This window comes from Myiozetetes cayanensis, unplaced genomic scaffold (genome assembly GCF_022539395.1).
Source record: "Myiozetetes cayanensis isolate MyiCay16 unplaced genomic scaffold, myiCay2020 scf1, whole genome shotgun sequence".
Taxonomy (NCBI): domain Eukaryota; kingdom Metazoa; phylum Chordata; class Aves; order Passeriformes; family Tyrannidae; genus Myiozetetes; species Myiozetetes cayanensis.
In genome coordinates this window covers 45,840,487-45,864,947 of record NW_026086604.1, presented here as the reverse complement: position 1 = coordinate 45,864,947, position 24,461 = coordinate 45,840,487, and the positions used below count along the sequence as shown (strand labels likewise).

Below are 24,461 nucleotides of genomic sequence, written 5' to 3'. Positions count from 1 at the left end.
TACAGAAGTAAGGAAAGAGGTACTAAGTATGCAGAACAAGATAATCTGAGTAGCATATTTTTATTGAAATGATGGTATGGAAAAATGTGTCTTAGTAAAGCAACATTCCTGTTGCAGAATATTAGTCTTACATGGAGTTACATACATTTATATATATTTTATCAAATTCATAAAAGGTCAGGTCAAAACAAACTGTGGAATTCAGAAAAGTATGAAAAATCATGACATTCCCGAGGGCCAAAAGCAGAGCTGCCGTGAGAAGGCACAGCTCCATCTAGTCCCGGGTGTGCAATACAATATTCTGTTGCTGGAAAAAGTAGCCTTGTGTATTATCTTTGGTTAGGCTCGCAGCAAACATTAACATTTTAACACAGATGACTCAAGGGTTCCAGGGAAGGGCTGTATTTTATGTCCATTCAGTGCTCATATCAAATTAAGTACAAATGGACTGGGGTTTGTGTTGCCTCATTTTCTGTACAACAATTCTGAAATTTCTGAGACACCAAATTTGGTTTCCAATAGTTGTCATGAGTGGCTGAATAAAGAAGTGTGAATTATTCTTGCAATTCGGTCTCACTCTGAGGCAGATAATCATAATTGTTAAAGTGCATTAAATATGACCTGCAGCTATTTGATCTTGTGCTCTAATCCTCTCAACTTTTCTAAAGTAAACAAAGGTGGGTGGATCAATAGTGAGATGGTTTCGTTCCAGAAGAAGAGCACGTGCGAGTCAAGAGGTACAACAGTGCCTTTTGTGTCATTACTGAATAGATGTTCCTGCACACTGCACTGCAGTGATCACCTAAACGAAGAACTCCATGTATTTGAGACCTCTGAGGCTACACCACTACCATGTCACTCATGGTATGCCACTTCTCCTTATAATCCATGAACTTTTCCTTGTGCTCTTCCCCACCCTACAGTGGCTTGACACTAGTGAAATAAAAGAAAGATGCCGTATACTTTTCCTTGACTCACTGGTGTAGCCTGTTGTTTGGTTGCACATCCTTTCTACTCACTTGCAGTTGATGAGAAGCCACCAAGCTAATAGCACCTGCCTAAATCCCACGTAAATAGGGCAAGAGGCTAGGCCCCTGGGTCTGAATGTGTAGAGAAACAAGCCTAATAGCAATGTGCTAGTGGAGCTGATCCTTTTCGGGTGTAAGATGGGTATATATATGGCCCTTTCTGGGGAAAAGAAACCCCCAAACCTAACTCAAAAACCAGTTTGGCCTGTTAACTTGTCCCAGTTCTATTTAACAACATTATATTTTACCAGGATTCATCCTGCCATCTATGAAATAAATTTGGTGCCCCTTAATTTCTAGTCGAAAGTTACTCTTGTCTATTGACATGAACTGATGAAGAGCTGCTTCATTTCACTGGCATATGAATGAAATAATCTATTTCCTCGCTTCCCTCAGCAATGCATTTAGAAACTTACAAAGGTAAGAGCGTCCACAGAGCACTCTGAAATCCTTACACAAAAGGCACCACGACTATGCAAAGGTCTACTGTCAGTATTGGTGAATCAGCCGCCACGGGAAAGCAGGTTTCCATTTTAGAACAACAAACAACCCCCAGTGGTATTTACTGAGCACTTTAAAGATAATAACAGCTACATAAATACTAAGAATTATTAAGGTTTCTTTGTGAAGAGGTTAATTGCATGGTGATAAACAGTATTGCAACTTTCAAGCCCATCTACAGGCAGAATAAGCACCTTTTGGTTACAGGGAAACCAAAACTAAAACCAGCCCTCTCTCCAAAGGCTCCGAGATGAAATAAATGCTCCCCAGAGGAAGGTTTCCACTAAAAGTCCTGTTTTGGTTCAATAGCGTCTTTGATGAAACTAGATTGAACTTCAGTCTGAGCGGGGCAGAGAAAGACTTGACAGGCAGTTCTCCACCGTGCAGCCTGCCCCCTGCCCCGCCCCAACCCGTGTGCTCTATCAGCCAACACTAAGAAGAGCAAGGAGAGAGCAACAAGCCTCTCCCTTCAACCTGTGCTATCCCCACATTTCAAATTTGATTCAGAAATAAGAAAAGCCAGCTATAACCCAATATCACTGACTCAAAAAAACCGAGTAACTGCATCCTCTTGGAAGAAGATCAGCAGATGCTCCGTACGGGACACAGCACCCCAGGTGTTCTTCACATGCCTGTTTAGAGCCCTGGCTGTGGTGACCTTTCACAGAGGCAGCTGGACACAGGACTTGGAAACTCCTACTCTAAATGGTGGGGAGTAGACGTGCATCTTCCCATGGACTGGCATATCTGAGGAAGCTCTTTCCTGAGTAGCTGCCCCTTTGGGGTGAGATGACTCTCCAAAGAAAATAGGCCTGGCCACCAGCAGATACTGGACACCTGCACATTGTTGTCTCAGCTTGCTTACTTCAGCTGTTGCAGGACCACCACTGACTTGCCTTGTTCTCTTTCCTATGCTCTACTATCAGGAAAAAATAGGAGACCCTCACCAACAGTGGATGCTTCCACATTTTTAAGGAAGACTGCTTGATCACTACAGCCCATCTGATATTAAGAGTATTTACTGCATGGCTAATGATTATTCACCTCCTTTACCAATATGAAAGAGCTTTTCATCTTGAGTGTGTGGTTGTTCCCAATTGTTGATCTGAAGAAAATTCAGGAAGACAGTTCAATATTGAGATCAGGCTGCCCTAGAGTTCCTCTAGTTCTCTCCAAAACAATATGTTCATCTTCAGCCCACTGGAGGCTCTAAATAAACCTGTCCTCTCTGGTGTTGTTTGTTAAAGAAGTTAGAGTGCAGTCCCATCTAATGCTACGCAACTTAAGTTCCCAATAAGACTGTTGAGATTTTTGCAAGCTCAGTATTTTTTAGTTTTTTGCAGAACTTAACACTGGATACAGTCATCCTCTAAGCATCTTGCATAATTCTTTGATTCTGTACCAGTTCATCTTCAAGTTTCTCTTAGGCACAACATTATTTTAATTTAAAAGCAGCATAAATTACCTAAACAAATAGACTTTTCTGGTATCTTATTACATTGTTGGAAAACTTAAGAGCTTTCCTCTTTAATGCTGAATAGAAATTGAATAGCAATTCCAGCATGCAAGCAAAGGTACATCCACTTCTATTCAAGACAGCATTGACTTCTTACCTAACTTACTCACAGACAGAATAACTTTATGATTTGGTAATATATATGGCTAATTTTCACTACACAAATTACATTCATTTGTGCTAGCTCACTAAAAGACTTCCTTTTAACTCACTAAAGCAAAAGTGCAACAGTTCAGCTGAATCCTAGGCAGACATTTTTTAAGCAAGTAATATTTCATTTCCTTACAATCTCTGAAGGCAGGTAAAGTGCCTGTATTTATGTACTGAATTAACTTTTTACCTCAATTCACTGTAAATTAGTCTCGAATGTTTTTGTGGCCAACATGACATGGTATATACTGTTTATACTGCAAAAATGACTGGGTTTTAATGGGGTGTCTTACAGTACTATGGTTAAAACATAGCTCTTCACAAACCACCTGCAATTTGCACTGCTTTCTCCACACAGGCACTAGTAGCATGTCTAAGTGTCTTAACCACAACAAAGGTCAAAACTGCTGTTGAGAGTTCATTTTCCATGCCTGCATTAATTAGTGGGCCTGTTCAGTATGACTACGTGTTACCCTCACCAGCTGTTGAAACACCTGTATACTGTGCATGTCTCCCTTAGCTCGTGTCACAGACCTGGGGAACAAGTGTGTTGCATAGTAGCTGTGGGTACTAAGCCATAGTGTCACATATCTGTGGGTGCAGAACATCTGTATACCGTCTGTATAATGTCTGTGCTGTTTGTTGTGCCCGACAGCTAAACTTCTGATGTACTTGTGCCAGTGGATTTATGCCCAGGTTGGTTTGCTCAGTAACTGGTCCTCCCCTACTCACAAAAATGCACATATGTAAGGTTGGGGATGGATCCCCGTAGCACTGCATAGGCATTGCAAAATCAACAACTCCACTGCGTTTCTGTTGCTGGACAGAGTGACAGATCAAGATTCTATGACTGAGAGGACATTTCCTTGCTTTTTGTTTGGTTGATAGCTTTTGGCATAATTTTTAATGCTCTTGATCATTTTTATGGAGTCTCATGTAGTAGCAAAACCCTGGGCTGGCAGGAGGACCTTTCCTGCTGTGATGTTGAGGCAGGATCTCACCTCTAGCCTCGCGTGGCACTTGGAGGTAGAGAGGAATGATCTGAGCTAGTACTGTCGCCAAAGGGAGGGCAGAAGCACCATGGGGCTGTGCCAGGACCATCTGAATCCAAACAGCTGCAAGAATTGGGGCACCCTTCTGGCACAAGAGCCGGGTGCGCCCAACCCACACATGCATCCCCAGGCACCTGTTACGGGTATGTGGCCATGGGGATGCGTGTCTGATACGGCAGGAGTGCTCGCCTGTGTGGGGATGCGTGCGCTGCAGGCGTGGAGGAGCAAACGGTGGTGCTGGGAGTGGTGGGATCCTGGAGCACAGGCAGGGCTGCGGTGCAAACGCAGCTCCTGGACCCACCCTGCTCTCGTCACAGTCCTGCGTCCAGCGATGCTGGGCGGAGGCCTTAGCCCATGGTGACCCTGTGGCAAGGGCATCGTGCATTCAGGGAGCATGTACCGGAGAGGCTAATCAGTTCTGCAAACTGTTCCAACAAGCCCTTCTCGGGTAGCCTAGGTTTACTGTCATGCTGCCGTGGTCAGGGCACGTCTCTGTCAAACTGCATTTGCTACAGGGCTGCATTAGCTTTTCCTTTGCTTTTCCTTTGCACGGAGGAGTCGGAGGATGCGTTCATTTTTTGTTAGTTCTGCTGGCAGTTCATTTGCCTGGAACAAAACCAAAAAACTTTATGGTTAGCAGAAGTGAAAGAGTATTTCCCAGATGTGGGTTATAAGCATTAAACTCTAAAGAAGATGGAACTGGGCATTATAATGATGTGATGTTTTCCAGTGTTGTCTCCACTACTGCTGAAGGTACCTTAAGAAATTGTCTTTCATGTGCAAGTCTCACTTAAGTCTTCAAAATAATCCCGGCATGGAACTTGAGTGATCAGCTTATTTTGTGCTGACTGTCCAGGCTAAATGGTATCCCTTGGGCTCCCTATGCTTCTGCCACATTAGTAACAATGAGTATAGCTGCTGATTTTTTGGGGGGAGATGAGGCAGGTCTTTATGTACTAAGTCCATAAAAATCTAAGGGAAGACTTTAATGGCTATGAAATAGTACTGCTATGCTGTAAGATTAGTAATAGAGTATGAGTTTGGGTGGGCTTTCTTCTTAATTTATCAAATACAATTTTGGTAACATAAAGCATTTATAACAAAGCTACTTCTGAAAATCAGTAATTCTGTCCTTCAGATATACTCTGTTGTGCCAAATTGCACGTTACTTAATAAAAAAATTTAAATAGTCAGTAGGAGAGTTTACAGCCATGGACTTTATCTAATACTACACACCCTGCTGCTGCAAATCACTACCAGCAGCAGAAAAATCTCATACATTGTTTGGATTATAGTATCAAACCAAAATTATAGTATCAAACCAATCAAACCAAATGAAGACTACTGTGTGAATGGTGTTAACTCTGCTGCCATCAAGTGGAATAATACAGAAATTAACAGCCACAGATATATTAAATGTGCAAAATATTTAGAAAGCATGTGCCTGATTACTTTTAATATAAGCTTTCATTCACTCACTCATAAACTGGACCATCTTAACACTGATCTTAACACTAAACCATACATTCACAGCTTAACAAACCCAGCTATATATCAAACGCTATCAGCAAACAGTTCAGAAACACATGTCAGAGGAAAACACTTTCACTGAAATTATCACAGATGTAAAGTTAAAGTTAAAACACTTTACAGAATAAAATCAAGACAAGTATTGTACAGATAAGTTGCCATTGTAAAAATAATGCAAAACTAATTAAGTAAACTAAAAGCTTTACAGTAAGATATGGGAAAGATGCACATAATTTTGGAGGAGGTTTTTTTTGTATTAGCAATGCCCTGAATTCTAACCAAATTTTCTCATCAAAGGTACCTAGATGCACATTTGTCTTTCTGCAGAAACATCCTCCTTATACATCAGTATGGAGATGTGAATATAACTTATGACTTATCAAAACAGTAACAGATTACTGTTTCCCTAAAATGCAACCTAGTTAGCGCATGACTAGTTATAGTTAACAATTTAATCTGTGGTGTTCTAGTGAGTGAGTCAATCTGATTCTCAGACTGACGTAAATTCTCTAGAACCAGCATCACCAGGGGCACTGTATACAGAAATGAATGGACTAAATGGTGGTGCTTCAGGAGAGGATCAAGAGGCAACCACGGAGCAACACAAAAACATGGGCTGCCCACACCTCCAAGGCACACACAGCTCCACTGCTCAGCCATCCCCACTTGCTCCTCACCTGGGATGGTGTGCCAGGACATACCTTGTTCCTCAGGCATGGGTCCGCTCCTGCCTCAAGGAGCAGTGCCACTGTCCTCACGTTGCCGCTCAGGACGGCTGCGTGGAGAGCAGAGGTCCCGTTCTGGAAATACCAATGGAGGTACCAGACATGGGAAGAAAGCAAAAGGCATTGAAACACAAATGTTTGTAAAGAACAAACCTATGAATGAGAGAGAAGTAACACAGAAGAGATTAGGCCATCAAAGGCCTAGTGTCTGATTTATACAGGGTGCTGGCAGGTTAGGGGGCTATGGAGGAGGTGATTTTAAATGCTTTAATAAAAATAGGAGTCAAGTTCACTTTACCACAGCAATATTTCCTTTTAAAAATTACCCTTGTCAATAGATTAGAGGTGAAATGAACACAGCACTTGCTTCTGCCTGGCAAAATCAGTCATTAGCAAGTGAAACAGAAGCGCAAGCAGTAATGGAAACCATCTGTGCATTTTATCTTCTTTTTCTGATGATTAATGGCCTCAGTGTCAGACAGCTGAATGGTGGGTTTTTTTATGGCTGGCCTTTTCTTTGTGGTTGCAAACTGACAGTTCAAATAACTGTGGAAGATATTTCATACTTGTAATTAACACCTACATTATCAAGAACATCAAAATTGCCAATCTGTTGCATGCACAGAGGCTATCAAAGTATGTGACTCAGAGACACATAAAATTAGGTCAGTCACTAAAAAGTAGCTTCCAAATATGTTATTTTTCAAGTCACTTTATGAATTCAGAGAAAAACAAAATCAAGTAGAGAATCTGCTCACAACATATTTCTTAGGACACTATTTTGCTGACTAAATGCAATAGAGGGCTGAGTATAATGCTAAAAATTGCACTGTCAAGAGCAATTAATTTACATTAGAAATAAAATCAGGTGACAAAAAGCAGGATTTTTGTCTCATTCTATGAGACAATGCGCTTCCTCATTCCAAAAATTAAATTCCCAGATTTGTTTGAAAAGATTCATTTATGTGTGGCATTAAAGGCTAAATAAGGTAATTTCCTTTTTCTCTTGCCTTTTTTTGGGCTCGAGCTCCTATGGTCTTCCACTAGCACAGTCAAAAATGCCACATCTTTCATCAGACCCTTTTCCTTCTTGAGATTCTGTCTAAAAATCTGTGTGTTTCACTACTAACCTTAAGCAGGCCAAGTGTGGGAGAGAATTTCAGCAGCTCTTCTATCACATTGTTGTATCCCTTAATGGCAGCCTTCAGTAGAGCAGTCGTACCATCCTTAAAAGAGAGAGGAGGTCAGTTCAGCTGATATGGATGCTTTACCTGCATTCCCCTTGGCTGGAGGGAAATGCCAGCTCTTGCCCACGCCTCTGAGAGGAAGATCTCCTTTGCTCATTGTCTTTGAGGAGGCACCTCCACAGCACGTGCTGCTGGTTTTAGGGCACCTGGAGGATTGTTCCTCTGGCAGGTGAAAACTTTGGGGGAAAATGAACCAGTGACGCCATATATCCATCGCCTTTGTCTCTTATCTATGTGGACATTTCCATTTCCCTGTTCCAGAAGGTACCCCCGGGAAGGTGTCCCAGACACAGCAGGAAAAAGGAAACCCACGGTGGGACTTTTCAGCCTGGCAAACAGGAAGGACTCTGGGGACACCAGGCCTCCAGACAGTCAGAGCTCTAGTCCCTGAAAAAGCTAGGGGGCATTAAGCTGCAGACAGAGTGCAGGAAGAGGCGCTACTCACATCCCTCGCAGCGTCTCGCTCAGCACCGCGGAGCAGCATGACTCGCACCACTTCACTGTGACCCATCTGTGAGGCGATCCACAAGGGAGCTGTCCCATCCTGCAAGCAAAATAAGACTGCTAATGGTTTCACCTCGACGTCCTGGGCTCTCTGATACTTTACTGCCCAAGCCTCCTGGAATGGATGTGCTTCAATCACTCAATGAAACCCTGCATTACAGGGAGATATATTCAGAGCTGTGTCCAAAAACACTTGGGAAGTTGGTGTATCAAGTTAGAACTGCTTCAGTTCGTGGAGTAGAGCCAACCTTACCTGTTTTCTTTTGCATAGTTGGACGGAAATGTGCACTGTTGTGCGAACAGTTAAAACCCAGTCAGGCACCTGCTGTGCTTAAAATATACGGGTAAGTTTGAAACACAAAGACTAAAGGTATCCTGTGTCCTTAAAACTCTAGGTGGTTGGATGTGACAGAAGATACAGACAAACCTCAGCATGCACAGGCAGATTCTGCAGCTGGCTATCCGTACATAGGGAGTGAAAGTTGTTTAAAGAAGCTAGGGAGCAATGCAAGATGATCATCAACTTCCAATATAAGGTTACATTATACACCCTCAGGGAATCTGGTAAAAATGTCCTGCCTTACAGTGATGGGGAGTATTTTACAAATTTTATCTTCAAGAGCTCCACTAGAAAACAAAGCAATTACCAAACAATCCAGCATGAAGCAATGTGGTTTGGAAAAATTGTCCTATGTCAGCATTATTTGAGCATAAACCCCTAAAAAATGAAATGCACTTTCAGAATAAGCTAACTTTGTGATGGATTTTCGTCTCAAAGGCAAAAGCGAATTGAAGCACTGCAAGTATTTCTCACTGTAATTAGAATTTAGTTTTGTGTCTTCTTCTCCTTTTGCTTCTAAATGGCCTGATTGAGACTACAGGAGAACTCCAGCAGTTATGTGGTGCCAAACTGATTCTTGTGGGCCTTTAACAAAAGGCTTTGCCTGTTTGGACTTTAACATAAAAGTGAGGCCTCACATTGCAGGGTGTCTGCTTTTGCCTTCAGCGCTTGCCAGTTCCCCTCACCACCCTTAGCAGCCTGAAGACTTGGCCTGAAAATGGAAGACAAAAGGCTTCCAAAAGAGTCTTAATGAGAAGTTTCAGAAGAAATCAACTTTTTACTTTAAATAAAATATTTCCACCTTGATCAAAGAAGCGATCTCTCTTCTCAGTGCCAACTGACTTGGCTCATGCAATCCAAAAAACCACTGTAGTACCAGTTTTCTGCTTTCTATGGGCTAGACTTAATCTTTTTGAGGAAACAGAAAAGTTATTTCTTCCTTTGATATAATGTTCTAGGCTTTTCTTTTTCTGATTCTGAGAAAGAGCAAAGGCACATCCTCTGATCTTTAATATTCTCAAATAGTCAGGAACAGGATCTTTGCCCACTCATGCATAATTTCTCTATAAATGAACTCTTTGAAATTAGTGATTGACCTCATTCTAGTATATATCCTGTTATTGCTATGAGTGTTCTTTGTGATTCAAAAATAACAAAGGCTGTGTTGTATACAGCATGTGTGATATTACTGCAATGACAAAAACTGTCCTCTTCAATTTATAGTGTTTTCCCTACCAGTAAGCTGACACTTCATATTTTTCTAATCTCCCTCCACCAGAGGGCTCTAGAAAATAGCAATAAGGACACTGGAAAAGCCTTTAAAATTTGGAAAATATCTGAGAGCCACCTACAATTTAATCTATACGAAGAACTGATGTTGTGCAAATCCACTTGTGTATTTACACAAGAAATACAAACACAAGCTCAGCACGGGGAATATAGCAGCTTTTTTTTACTCACAGTGAAGTTTGTAAGAACAACTCTTATTTTCAGGTATAAATGAAAAGGAGCAGAAGGAAATACAAGTGTTGGGTAACATCACTGCTACCATTAACTGTCCTTAAATAGTATTGCTGTTAGACATCATCCTTGGTGTCTCAGTTATAGGCTAGAAGCAAAAATACATTATGAGAAAGATTGGCTGTCTTGGAAGACTTAGCCTGAAGAGAAGAAGGATTCTAAAATTGATGGTAAGCTCACATTGACTATGGTAATTGTCTTCCTTTTGAGCAAACAGCATCTAACATGCAGGTTTATGCAAGTATGTATAATATTTATACAGCATAGATGAGCTTCTGTCCATTTTCATGTTGGTGAATGGTGCAAAAGAGATATTACATTTTACTAAGAGGTCACACGAGAATTCATGTGTAAACAGACAATAAAGACTGGAGATGGGTCAGGAAGAAAGTCCAAACACTACTTTCCTTTCCTTGTCCCTCTGCCCACCCAGCAGACTCCATACTATTACATTCCTAGAACAATATTAAACACCCAATATGTTTGTAAATTGGGGTTTTTTTCCATATTTGACTACAAGCTAGTATATATGGACTACACCTTATTACATCTAGCAGCCAGCAGTTCCAAAGATATCCTGACTGAAATTTTCCTGATCCTCTTTCTCTTATCCATTAACTAATGACTTTGCTTTGCAGCTTTAAATCTCAACTTTTGCATATGGCTTGAAGTTTTAGAAGAGGCCAGAGTAGGGTGGGAGGTGAAAGACCCCTCGAATTACCAGTAGGGGCTTCCAGGGGCACAGACCCCCTAGTCTCAGGCTACTCAGTGTCATCTCCTCCACTGCTGTGTCAGTCAGTCCATTTGCACCACTACACCTAATTTGCTATTAGCAAATATTAGCACATATTTGCTATTAGCAAATTGCTTTTTTGCCTGAAGTCTGCTCTATATAGGTTTACTGGCTTACATGTAAGTGTAATTGCATATCACGTGGTAAGAAGAAAAGCATTATTTTTCAGATTATTTTGAATCTGCTTAGCCAGACAGACTAAAGCCTGCTGGGACACAGGCTGCCAAAACAGCATGAAATTCACTGGCAAAGAATCTTATAGCTTTGTTTTTTGAGTTGGAGAAGCGTAGAAGCCACTCCTGCACCAGGCGTCAGACACTGCGCCCAGCTCTGTCTAGACAAAAAGATGACAAAAGAATTCCTGCCCTGCTCCTCAATATTGGAAAGAACAGAAGGCAACTAAAACCTAAGAGAAATCACATTACCAGGAACAAAACTTTCCAGGAAGCTTCACTATTTGGTCTTCTGAGAGCTGAGCTAAAGGGCCTGCACATAGACAGCCAGCACCATCTGAAATGCTCCATGGTGTCTTGAGCAACGCTGTGGGATGCGGGAGGTGGGACACCAAACTGAAGGGGAACTGGTACCACTGCAGCAGGAGAAGACATACAAGGCAGATGCATGTGCTCAGGAACATGAATTAGGCCTCCAAATTCTCAAGGTAGAGAGAAAAAGCTCGACACCATGAGGAAAGAGAAGCATAAACTCACACCTGGCAGTCTGCAGTCCTGTATTTGAGGTAATGTTGCCTGGAAGTTTCCTACCACAGTGAGAGCAGTGCAGCTTGTAACAGACAGTGAGAGTCATCTGGCATCAAAACTGCCCCATCTAGAGCTACATTCCTCATGACCAACATGCCACCTTCGAACAAAGTACCAATTGGTTTGTTAGTAAGAAAGAGACTTAGATCCATCCAACCATTACTTGACTAATTAAACAGTAAAAAATTTCCATTTGTTAAGGAAATGTTTCAGATTACAGCGGGCCCAAATACAAATGCCACGCACTTATCCAGGCATAATCTTAGCAGGGATCGGAGGTACCCTGAAGCAAAGTAAGCCTGTCCTGCTGGAGATGAAACAGAGGAGCCAGGAGGAACAGTCACACAGAGACAAGTATTTGCCTCAACTAAGGTTTAAAAATGCCTCGTGAAACATTATGTTGTAGAAATTGGATTAGAGAGCTAAAAAAATAGTGTCAGAAAGAATTAGCTGGCGCATGATAATTACAGTTAGCAGAATGCAGTTTTTATGGCAACATGGTTCAGCTAAATCTGACGCTCAGCAGCTCTATTTTGAATGACTCAAAAGGCATGAATGCATACCTTGGTCTTTCCTTCTACACTGAGCTTTTAGACTGTGTTAATTAACAGGCCTTAACATTTCTTAATCTTTTTCCTGGGAGACAGTGTGAAGGCAACCTAGGAACAGCTAATGCATCGATCCAGGGAGCAGCTGCCAGCACAGCTCTGGTGCTGGGAGGTGGGGGTAGGAACAGAAAGAAAACCACTTTAATTTGGGCACTTAAAATACTAATTCTGTTCCTTACACCCCAGCCAGGACTGTACACAGACACCTACAGATGCAGCAAAAGTCACATATAGATCAGTCTCTGTTGGCAAGCTATGATTTGTCAGGCTTTCAGTGTAGATGAAAGGAAATACTGAAAATACCTGGCAAAGCTTGTTGCATGCCACGTTGTCCACTGTTATTAGAGTTTTCACGTTCATTTGCTCTTGCCTGCTGATTTTTCACTTGCTGCAGTCAGTGATCACAGCCACCTGGCAGACATACATGACTGACTGCGAGGACACGACCTTATCCCATCAATTTCAAATGTGCAGTGAAGACCCAGGACAGCTACCTTGCCTGCAGGGTTTCAGCCGACCACAGTGGAGGCTCTCTCAAAGTAGGTAGAGATTCCTGAGAAGCCCTGTCTCTAACCAAACATTTCTACGTGCTGGGTTGTAAAGCTAGCTGTGCAACTGCCACATCTGGCTGTTTAGGCGCTGATTTTAGAGTCAAAAAACAGCTAAATAATTATGAAACCCTTTTTTGGAAATTAGGAGAACTTCTATATATGTCTCTGTACACCATGCATGCTTACCTATCCCATGGTTAGTTTCACACCTAGAAAGCCTCTTGAACTCTCACCTAATACCATCATCCAGTGATGCACGGTGGATCTAGCCCTTAAACCCCTAGCAGGGACATCTGAACCAGCCACAAATTTAGTTCAGATATATCATTTGATGATCAAACAACAGCCCTGTTGCTTGCAAAGGAGCTAATTTCATGTTTACGGCTGCCGCTGGTCATATGTGTTTGCAGGATTGGGTCCACTAGAGTAATCAAGCTGGAAATGGGGAGAAAGGCTTTCCACATGTTTCAAGAACTTCCAGAGATGAAGGTAACACTCATGCTCGAGTTTCAGAGTGCATAGGGATGACAAAGTAGAACAAACAAACAAAAAAGTAAAACTAAAAATAAAAGCTTTTGTCAAAGATCAACTTTGACACCAAAGCCACAGTACTGAAGGCCTGGTGATTTCAATATATAGATAACAATATACTCCCCCTAAAATTCACGATTTTCAAAAGCTTTCCAAAGGATTTCCAAAAGAACTCACGGATGTGGTAGGCTGTGTAGACCTTCACAAGTAACATGGTACCACACAAATGGTCAGTAGTTGCAAAAGGTAGTGCAAGGCTCTTATATCAACATTATATACAGCTTTGTTGTGATTTAGTTTAGTTCCTGGCCAAAATGTGCATGCTGTTCAAAGCTGTTCAAATGAACAGTCAGTGGTTTGATCTGTTTTAGAATCATAGAGTCATTTAGGCTAGAAAAGCCCTCTAGGATCATTGACTCCAATCATTAACCCAGCAGTGCCAAGTCTACCACTAAACCATGTCCCCAAGTGCCACATCTACATGTCTTTTAAATACCTCTAGGGATGGTGACTCATAGGGTGTAAACACAACTGGTGCAGACCTGGAACAGAGCTTTCTGTTTCATTTCTTCCAAAAAATGATCTAGTTCTCATGCAAGTAGAAATGACTGAGAAAGTCACATCAAAATCACATTACCAATCTGAATTAAAACACAGAATGCGGGCACAGCCACAAACTGCCTTCTTGTGAAACACCCCCATGGGAACCTAATTTTCTATAACTGTAAAAAAATTAGAACCCAGTTCTGCCCTGAGGTATTGAGCATACCTGCCGTGGCTGGTTAACCTTTGCTCCTGAAGAAAGCAGCAGTCGGATGACATCCAGATAGCCTCCTTGTGCCGCCAGGAAAATTGCAGAAGCTCCATCCTAAGAACAAACACATCCATCTTACACTGTGTTGAAACGATGCCATTTTTCTACATGAAACCAAATCAAACTGAATCAAGTTCTCATTCTTAAGTCAGCGTGCTGCGTAACAGCACATACAAAGCCATGCTCAAGAAATAATTACCAACATCCATAGTTCATAATAAACTATGGTAACATTTTCATTCAGTATGTACAAGCACTGGCTTCCATCATGTACCAAACTGACCTTTAAATCCTTGGTCTGGAGTACTAAGAGTCTAGTTCATTGAAGCACTGACCGACACAACTAGAAATTACTTCCTGTATAGCAATATAGGTTCATTTAACTTTTATATGCTCATGCAAAGTGTTCTGCTATGCAGACACATGGTGAAAACATGTTCAAGTACTTTGCAAGACTGGAGACCCCAACACTGAACTCTGCTCCTGAGGCTGAAGAAGTAAAGGCTGTGCCATACTCTTGTGCTACCCGAGCAACTACCATGCCACTGCTCTGCAACAGCTTGTAGAAGAGACTTCACCTGTCATATAGCAATCTAAAAGTATTTCATAGACCTATTAGAAACCAGAATTTTCCTGCAAAAAGCTTGTGAAAGAACAAATTGTGAACAACTACAGGGTTTTATTTTTCTTCAACATGCCTTTCATGTGCTGACATTCTCAGAATTTGACTTCACAGAAACTTCTCCCTTGGGAAGAAAATTTAAAAGTCGTATTTCATTAAGTTTTTTTGATGATAATCCATCCAACCAAGTAGAAGTAGAAATCTGAGGGTGGAACAGGTGTTTACCCATCCTATATCCACAGCACTCAGCACAGAGCGTGCCCAGGCAGGTTTTCCCAGAAGGTGAGACTCTCTTAGTTTAAATAGAGACGTGAATGAGCCCCCTCATTGCATCTCAGATGTGCAAGTACACATCTCACGCCAAATCAGGCAGATGCTTATCACAAAATATAGGGCATTTTAGTGAAAACCTGTTGTTGACCTCGTTGGTATGTCACTATATTGGGACCGAATGCTGTTGTCTGCAGAAAGAGTGCTTAGCTACTCCTCTTCCCGCAAAACTCAGCACAGACTTGGTGAAGCATGAACTGAATATAATGCTCCAGGGACTAAATTTAGAGTGTCTGACACTGATTTCAAGACAAATGTCCTGGTAAACAAAAGAGGTGTCTGCTGGCACTATAAATGCACACCCCTGGGCTCTCTGAGGGGCTGTTCTCTCTGGTTGCTATGTGAGAAAAAGGGTGATGGTATCACAGCCTTTGCAGGCTTCCCCCAGAGACAGATATAGCGAGAACACTTCAATTTAAAAAGTAAACAAGGTTGTGTGATATTAAAAAAGCTCTTTATTATAGCATCAATCAAGATGGAGAATCTTGCATTCCCTGACACCTATTTGGTTTGAATTGATACTGCAATGAGAAAGCTGCCTTGAGGCTATAACATATTTCTGCAAAAAATACTATTTAATTAGGGTATTCTCTTGTCTTCTGCCCTCTTGACCCCTCACCTGAGTCTATTTCAGACTAAAACATAGATCTCAGTGGTTTTGGGGACGAGTATCCAAAGGCATGTGCTGGAAATCCCTCTCATTTGGCTGCCTGCCAGTGAAACTGCCATCCAGATACCACTTTGCAAAATGCAGCTTGGCCATGTCCCACAAAACGCTTATTTTCAAGAGATCATGTTCTTGTTTTCTTAAGCAGCTCCTTCTGAATGGCTTTGCCCAATGTCTGTGAGCAATAAAAATACATTTCCAAATCCAATTGCAAATATTGCTCATTTCCAGGAGAGACAACAAGGAAGTTATTTTACTGCCTGCACCTCTGGGTAAGTGTCTGCAGGTGTGGCAGCACGTCTATTTTTAAACTGAGTGGCAACCCCTGGGATTACCGTACAGAGGCATGAATCACTGCCCTCAGATTAGAAAGACAATTGCTATTGGCACAGCAAAAAGGGAGGAACAGCCTTCTTTATAAATACAGGGTGAGGACAGAACCAAGGTGGGGACCCCCATTATGACCATGCACAGCCCCCAGTGCACTGGTGGCTTCTGCAGTCAGCAGCCCCTCAGCTGGGAACTGAGAGTGCAACAGCATCCTGCAGATCCAGAGCCAGTGGAAACAGCTGAAAAAACTCGTATATCTCAGGGGAACAACTTCCTCTTTGTCAGTCTTGAGTGCCCTGGGGTAGGAAAGAGTGGTGGGACGCAGAGGGAAAAGCCGCCACTGGTTTCTGTTGAACGCTGAAAAGTTCGACTTATCTGTGTCTCTGTTGGAGCAAATTAAATCCAGAGCTTCACTGGCTCAATCCAACTTTCTGAAAAGTCAACTAAATAACATCAGTTCAGCCATTTTAACCATTCTTTGACCAAAACACTGGCAAACTGGAGATTCACAAACACCAACTAACATAATTTTAACTAATACTTTAAAAAAATACTTTGAAGACATTTAAGGATTTTAACTTTTACCACTCTTTCTGGCAAAAAAATGATGTCTATAGTACATCAGAGGCTTCATAGCTATTTACTCTTCTACAGATCATGGTAGAACATGACATGATGTTTTGTTCAAAGCTGATGGATAGCATAAGTCTGATCCAGATTTAGTACATATCCTCCATACAGATACCAAACCAAAAGGCAGCCAAGCATCTTTTGTGATTTTGTGCTACTTCTCTCTGCATCATGAAAAGCAGACAGTTAACAAAATTCACATCTTAGAAGAGCGGAGTACTATAAAACCGCAACATTTGGCAAACGCCTCTCTGTGCTGGAGCCAAAGTGTCTGCTGTTGTCCAACCAACAGCACATTTGTTCCACCACCATCGTTGTCAATATTATGTGTGTCGAATAACTCACGTAGAGCTGATCGTGAATGTTGGCGCCGTGCTTCAACAGAGTTTCCACTACTTTTGCGTGCCCGTACTGACAGGCAGCCAGGAGAGCTGTACCTCCATCCTGTAAAAGAGCAAAGAATGGGTACGGCCAGGTGAGAGGGCACATGCCAAAGGCTTTAAGGCTTTTCAGAATCTGGCTCACAGCAGTTTTGTAGTGACTAGCTACTGAATCTTTCATAATTTTACTACCAAGTCTCACCACATAAAATCTTTAAACTTGGCTCTGTCATTATTTTTCTGCTGACTTTTTTTTAGGGAGGGATAGGAGCAAAGAAAATTCTGGGTTTTTTTATTTCGTCTTCTACCTTGCCACTAGAAGCTTTGTTCCCTTCACAACTCCAAGCACCTCCAGTCCCTTGCTCTTCTTTGGTCAGAACCTTGTGCCCTGTTGTGTCTTGCTTCTAATTTGGATTTTTGGACTGAAGGCAAGTAGGGGGAAAGGCGGAAGCATTTTAAAGTATGCTAGCTAATTGTAGAGGTCTGAATTGGACCAAACCCATCACCTTGTTACCTCTGCTTAAGAAACAACCCCTGCAGGTAGGACCAATCCCAGGCAGTTATAGTTGCTGCACATCACCACTAAAGGGAGACCTAGGCACATGCATCAAATCCTTCTTGTAAGAGACACTCCCTTGGGAGACATCTGAGAACTGAAGCTCCTCAGTGTTGCTGGCAATTGACTCCGAACCAGCTCCGAAACAAATGAGATAGCAAACATAGGTCTTGCCATCTTAAGTGCGCTGTGACCCACTCAAAAATTACCAGTATTTCTGACACTGATATGAAGAGGAAGTTCTTCTGCCTGGGACGGAACCGTGCCATCACGCAAAGATGATGCACAGCCCAAAACATCCACACGACAGATCTTTTCTCTCCTCCCCTGCCTTCTCCCAGTCTCCAGCCTCTCCTCCACAAGATAAGCTATCTAAAGTATTTCAGATAAATGTTTTCTAGAGCTGTTATTAATGTGGCCACAAGACTGTGTTTTCCCTCAGACTTGTTCCCTGAAACAGCTCCAAGGTTTTGTCTGAAATTTTCCACATAGACAGATATCCACAAAAGTAGTTACAGCTTGAATGGCTTAAACGGATCTTTTATAATGGGAAGTGCCAATCAAATTTATTAATCAGTGGTGCTATTTAATGGCTATATTAGCCCCATGAAAACTCAAGCTCTGACACGACTGAAACAACCCACAGGCACTGTTTATAGCCATTCTCCAAACCTCATATTTACCCTTCCTCCCTACGATTTTGAAATCAAAGAATGCTTGAGTGTCAGAGAAATCACAGATGTGAGGCTGTTGTGTGACAGTCTAAGGATTGCTTATTAATTCTGGGTTATTTGAGTAAATACAGTGTGCAATTTCAGGTCAGTGGAGTTAAGTTTCTCTTTAGATACAATGAGATATTAGACATTCATGCCAAATTAAATTACTGTAATTTAATAGGAACTGCTGAAACAAAACACTAAACCAATCACTATTGTTCCTGGATTAAAAAACACCTTATACACACTTAAAAGACAATGGAAAAGCTAATAGCTTTGTGAAACCTGTTTCCTGTCTCCAACCAGCCGAAAGCCACTTCACTCGAGTGGTGACTTAGTAGATCAAAGGAATATTAAAAAACCCCCAGACATTTTTAAAGGCGCTTCCCCCCAAAAGGAAATTGAGAGAGAAAGGTTAGTGAATTAAGAAGAGAAAATATGATATCCAGATTGGAGGTTCTCTGTGGAGAGGCAGGGAAGGATGAGTTTTAGAAACCTTAAAAATGTTGAGATTTCCTGTGTGGAGAGTAAATAGGCGTGCTCAGTGAGTTGCATATGGGAAAAATTTGTTTATTACTTTATGATCTGACTTTCTGTTTTCTAAAATTTTTGCATTCTCAACAAACTCCTCTTATTTTTAGAAGATTGATTGGTTATTAACTTTATTTCTGTCGGGAACCAACTGACAGGTCCCAAATAAAAGACAGGCCTGCAAAGCTAACCACAATTAGCATGGCAGAGCTAAAGCCCAGCTTGGAATCCAAATGTGTGATCCCACCCTGGGAGATGTGACAGCTTGGGGTTTAAGAAGGGCAACACTACCTCCCAAGAGATGTCTAAGTGACTCAAAATGGGGATCCTGATCTAGTGTTTAGTTCAGTCCAGTGAACAGTTTTAAACAGACTTTTTTTTTTTTTAAAGAATAACACAATTCCAAAATACACCATTTGGATCTTTCAGATTAGAGTGACTAAGTTTTCCTAGATCAGCCTGATCAGAGTCCACAGGTCAGAAAAAAACCAAACAACCATTGGGTGGTCCCCAGTTCCATCTGTCCACTTTGAATCAAATATTTACTGAGGTCAGAAAGAACTGGGTAAGATCTCCTTGGCTCAGAGATTTGGTCCCTGATCAGGAGGACAACTGAGCTCAAAGACCTGCTCTACTGCACATCTGAAGTATGAAGCTGAATACATTCAACAGAAGGGACAGGGATTCCTTTGCATGCTCTGAGTTGGGGGTACCACTGTGAAAAAGCAGATATAGATCTCTGTAAGAAAGGGAAGTTGGGGGCAGGAATCTTTTCCACTGACCATGTGGTAAGACAGCACTTAGTTAAATCAAGGAATTGTCAAACAGTGTAAAGGTCCATTGTTTCTTAGAAGGAGAAAACTCAGCCCCCTTATCACCCCTACTGAGCTTCCATCTGGCTTTCTCTTACACTTTACTCCAGAAAGCTGTTGCTGGAGACCCCAACATTTTACAGACCATAAGGAAAGCAGATAAGTTATGAGGGGAAAAAAAAAAAAAAAGGAAATTACAGAGTAGCCATGTGATTCCCTCTTTCCTTTTTGGCTTCAGCTGAAACAAGTAAAAAGCTGAAGCAGCATCTTTGGTACTGGCAAGCCTCTTGGAAACTCTGAGCAGTGCAGCAAGTGGGAGCTGGACACGTGAGCAAGCTCTGAGGCACTCCTGGGGCACTTGCCTTTCTGCAGTGGGCAGGAGGCTGTTGGTGCAGCCTCTGAGAGAAAGCACGTGGCCTTGAGTTCATTTCACCCTCATATCCTGTTTTCCTGGCACAATGAAGCTTCTATTACTCCTGCGTGGCGAACCCTTCCAGCTCAGATAGGAGCCAGTTGTCTCAGCTACCTCTGCAATTGATCCCCAGAAATCATTTTTCTTACACCCAGAGTCTGTCCTCCCCACTGACAGCACATTACAGCAGCTGCCAATCTCCAGTGTAAGCAACTGAAACAGCAGCACCCAGTAAGGCCACTCTGTCTATTTGCCTACCCTTCCTTTGCCTATCATCATCGCCTGAAAGTAGCTTAGAATGCTGTTTTACCATCTCTGAAATATGCTACAGGGGAGGGGAACTGATCTTCTGCAATCACTACCTGCTGAAAAATAGCCTCTGACATACCCCTTGACCTGCAGTAGTGCTCAGAAAACATGCCACCATGCAAACCCTTTTAAGAATCCACATGCTTATAACATGTATCAGAATAAAAGAAAAAAAGTTTCAATCTATGTTACATACTTTTATGGATGTCAGACTGGGACAATGCAGAATAATATTACTGACTAATATATATATATAATATATAATAATTAACCTTCAGTAGTACTATCCATTCTCTTTATAACATCAGCTTTTATTGCTAATTATTTTATTACACTGTGTTAGAATGCTTGCTTTGCCTGCCATAGCAAATATCAACTCTAATGACACAAGGGGTAACAAGAATTGCATGCCTGTATTAAGACAGTTCTCCAGCACTCTTGTATATGAGTAAGAAAAGTAGCAATTACAATTTACAGATAAGTGCATGAAAAGATGTTGGGCTTTTCATTTCTTTGCTTTAAAGTCTCTGTTTCCTAAGATACATTCAATTTTCTTTTTCTTGTGTTAATTCCATGTCTTCATTTATATATATTCTTTGCAAATTGATCAGTTTTGCAGTGTCCTTTTAAAACAGCCAGGATCCACCATACCTTTTCCAGTGCTGCTCCCAACTGAGTGTCTTAGTCTGAAACTGCCTTATCTCTAACCTGAAAAGGCATATTTTGTTTCTGGGGTTTGGGAGGGATGGAGGAGCCTGTTACCTTGGTCACCTGTTAAGAGAACAATGGAATAATTCCAGGCTATGAAAACCACATTACTGAATCAGAAAATTGGACTGATACAAAACTTACTAGCAGGTCAATGGAAGATGTGCACTGTCAATGTACTACATCTCACTGATGCCTCGTGCTCAAGTGCACACTGCTGCACAAAGTAGTTAGTTTCTCACGCAGTCTCAGTCTAAAAATTCACTGGGTTACCAAAGTCCAAATTGGAAGCTGTAAACATTTGGATTCCTGTGTCTAGATCTTCATTTCAAAAGAGCTGCAGTATCCAAGCAAGGAATGAGTGAAAGAATGAACATGGAAATTTCTAGGATAGGTCCCAGCGTTAATGGTGCATTTAGCAAAGCCCTCATACTACTACTGTCCAGAGAGAGCAGATCCTCACAGCAAAGAGGGCATGGACATGATAGTCAACCTCAACTTTTTAAACATATCACTTCCATCTGGCACAAGTTCATAGTAACTCATCTATCCTTTGTTCAGCTTCTGAGAGCCTTTTCAGGCACTATAGCTTGTGAGTGCTGAAGTGACTGATACACCTCTTGAAGAAGGATGAAGTACTTGGACAGGCATGTTGGGTGATGCTACTGAAAAAGAGCCTCACATGCACATCACACACCAGTTTCTCATGCTATGTCCATTGGGAGCTGGTGTTTTCTTATGATCAGCTTGTGTGGAAGTGGCAGAAAGCTGTGGTCTGGAGAGGAAGAGCAACCTGCAGCTTAAAAGATACTTAGGACTGGCATATGAGTCAAGTCAGGTCTGGATTCAGAAGAAGAGGCTGGGAGGAAAAGGGAGGCTGGGGGCAAAGTTTCAAGGTGAGCAACAGAAGAGCCTAAATTTGCATTTGTCTGAAGATGGAAGTCATTTGGAGCAGCTGAATGCAGAAATATTTCTTTTTAATCTAGATCTTTTCCCCCTTTTATCTGCCCTAGTGTCTTACATCATTATATTTTCCATGTTTCATAAAAGATCATATATTGTCATGAAGGATCAGACAATTTCAAGCCTGCTGTTCATCTTCTGGATCAACTCTTGGCCTCTTCACAAACTCCTAGTTTACAGTCTGTGGAAAGATTCAGTGAAAATGTAATTGTCCCTCTAGACAGAACAAGGTATTGAGCCTCTGACTTCCCAGCTGAATGCAAGGGAAGACACCCTTTCTGAATCTTGCTAACCCTCACCCATATCCTGAAATAAAAGTCAGAGAAGTGATGTTTTTTTAATGTGCAGCTTTACCCAATAAATCCGTCCCACATGAGACTATCCAGCACTTTAAAATCCCGCTACTGTATTTAACATTGTAACCTCCTGCATTGCCAAGTTCCACAGCTGCACTCGCTGTTGTGTTAAACAGCTACAATTTCATTCATGTTTTTATTACTGATTGCTGCTGTGGTCAGAGAGCTTCTCACCACAACTATAGCTCCCTGGGGTACTGGAATACTACTTTAAGGGCATGTGTGGACTCTGTCATCAAAACTGTAGAGATTTTTAGCCCCTGGAGCATAAAGAACTGAGTTTCTGATGTTCCATCAATTTCCTTTGTAGTTAGAGCCTATATTTCCAGGGACTGCAGAAAGCAGGTATGGATTGAGGGAATCATTCAAATCACAGAGTAGAGTATCTTGAAAAATTGGGTACTGTGAGGCAAAGAACTATTCCTTCTTCAAACACAATGCTATGGGTTGCAAGGTAAATGACTGGCAAGTGTCCTCCCCAGCTTATGGGAATGTTTCAAGATGTGGCTAGTACATCAAGGACACGTATATTTAACTAAAATATGTTGCTTTTGATTCTGTTTGCTGAAGGCAGAAGTGCTGGTACTGCCTTGGGCAAAGAAACTGAGCTGATGTACTGCTGTCAATGATGAACTGCTGCTCCTGTTGCTGTTGACCCCATAAGCGGTGATGAACTTGGGCTCTGCTGCCTGTGCTTTTGACTATTCTAAGATGCTGAAAAAGGGTCTGCCTGAACAAAGAAATAAAAGCTCTGAGGTGTGTTTCATCTTCTTGTTACAGATGGATAAATGGGAATTTAGGGAGGACTGAAGCCTATGGGGGTATGCAGAGATATCCCAATGCAGATGGAATATCAGTCTGTGCAAGTGAAAAACATAAACACCTAAATTGGGATCCTATCTAACATGTACAAAAAGACCCTTTGATCTTGCATTGGAGGATGGCTTAAGAGGAAAGACTGATATCACTATTAAGGACAGATCTTTGATCAACTTATGCCATTAAGTCTAGGTAGTAAAAACTAGTTGCAAGTTAATATTTTTACAATGTATTGCATTATGCATATTACTCAGAAAATGTTCAAGTGAGGAAATCCTTTTATCATCTTACCACTGTCTTGTCATGTTTCATGCGAATATGAAAAAAACCAGCCTTGATTGTCAGAATGTATCAGCATGCAAAAATAGACCCATCCTCTTACTTTATTCTTAAATTCAGTGGAGGCTCCAAATGAGAAGAGAAACTTCACTACATCGTTGTGGCCTTGTTGTGCAGCAAAGAACAGAGGAGTTGCACCTGACTGTAAGAGAAAAATGTATTAAACTCCAAACATAAAATACACTTTAATTAATACATATTCAAATAATGACTGAGTATACATTTCAAAGTAAAAAGTACTGAGCTCAGTCAGTTGAATATCAGCTGAATGATGATTTTGAGGACTCCAGAGGACACTAGGTATCTTTAACTCAGTCTTCTTCCCATTGCACTGGGAAATCTGTCCAGCATTATACATTTGAGTAAAATCCAAGAAGAACTAAATCCCATATTTTATACAAGTTGTGTAACATACTGTCACATGAGCAAATCAGGACCCCAGAAATGACTATGTAAGCTTTTAGTGGCTGGACTGAAAGAAGAAAAAAAGGAAGGAAGGGAGAAAGAGAGAAAGAAAAGACATGCGGGGTTTCCTGACTTTGGGCTCTCTCATCCGATGTAGAAGGTGCAGGAAAAGGGGAGCTATACATGAAATTCACCCCAGTGCCCACAGCCTTTACAATAGCACATGGCCCCTTTAGACCATTTCAGAACCCGCTCTCCTGGAGCCACATTTATGGGGCACTCACTTCCCCAAACTTCACTACAACTTCAGAGCATAAGAGCACTGGTTTGACTATGTGGATTTAGTTGCAGAACAATTGGTCTTTTGGGCTTAAACTTCATCTGTTTCGCTCCCTTTCTGCAAC

General features: G+C 41.6%; 1 protein-coding gene across 3 annotated transcripts in view; it reads right to left on the bottom strand.

Moving 5' to 3' along the window:
* Window positions 1–44: 44 nt before the first annotated feature.
* Window positions 45–24,461, bottom strand: part of ANKRD29 (ankyrin repeat domain 29) — a 33,490-nt gene continuing 9,073 nt past the window's right edge. For all 3 annotated transcript variants that reach the window (XM_050317367.1, XM_050317360.1, XM_050317376.1), the window contains 7 exons: window positions 23,696–23,794; window positions 17,097–17,195; window positions 14,128–14,226; window positions 8,195–8,293; window positions 7,633–7,728; window positions 6,479–6,577; window positions 45–4,853 (listed from right to left, as the gene is read on the bottom strand). In XM_050317367.1, coding sequence (XP_050173324.1) covers window positions 4,770–4,853; window positions 6,479–6,577; window positions 7,633–7,728; window positions 8,195–8,293; window positions 14,128–14,226; window positions 17,097–17,195; window positions 23,696–23,794 — 675 coding nt within the window. In that variant the 3' untranslated portion in view covers window positions 45–4,769. The remainder of the gene's footprint in view (window positions 4,854–6,478; window positions 6,578–7,632; window positions 7,729–8,194; window positions 8,294–14,127; window positions 14,227–17,096; window positions 17,196–23,695; window positions 23,795–24,461) is intronic.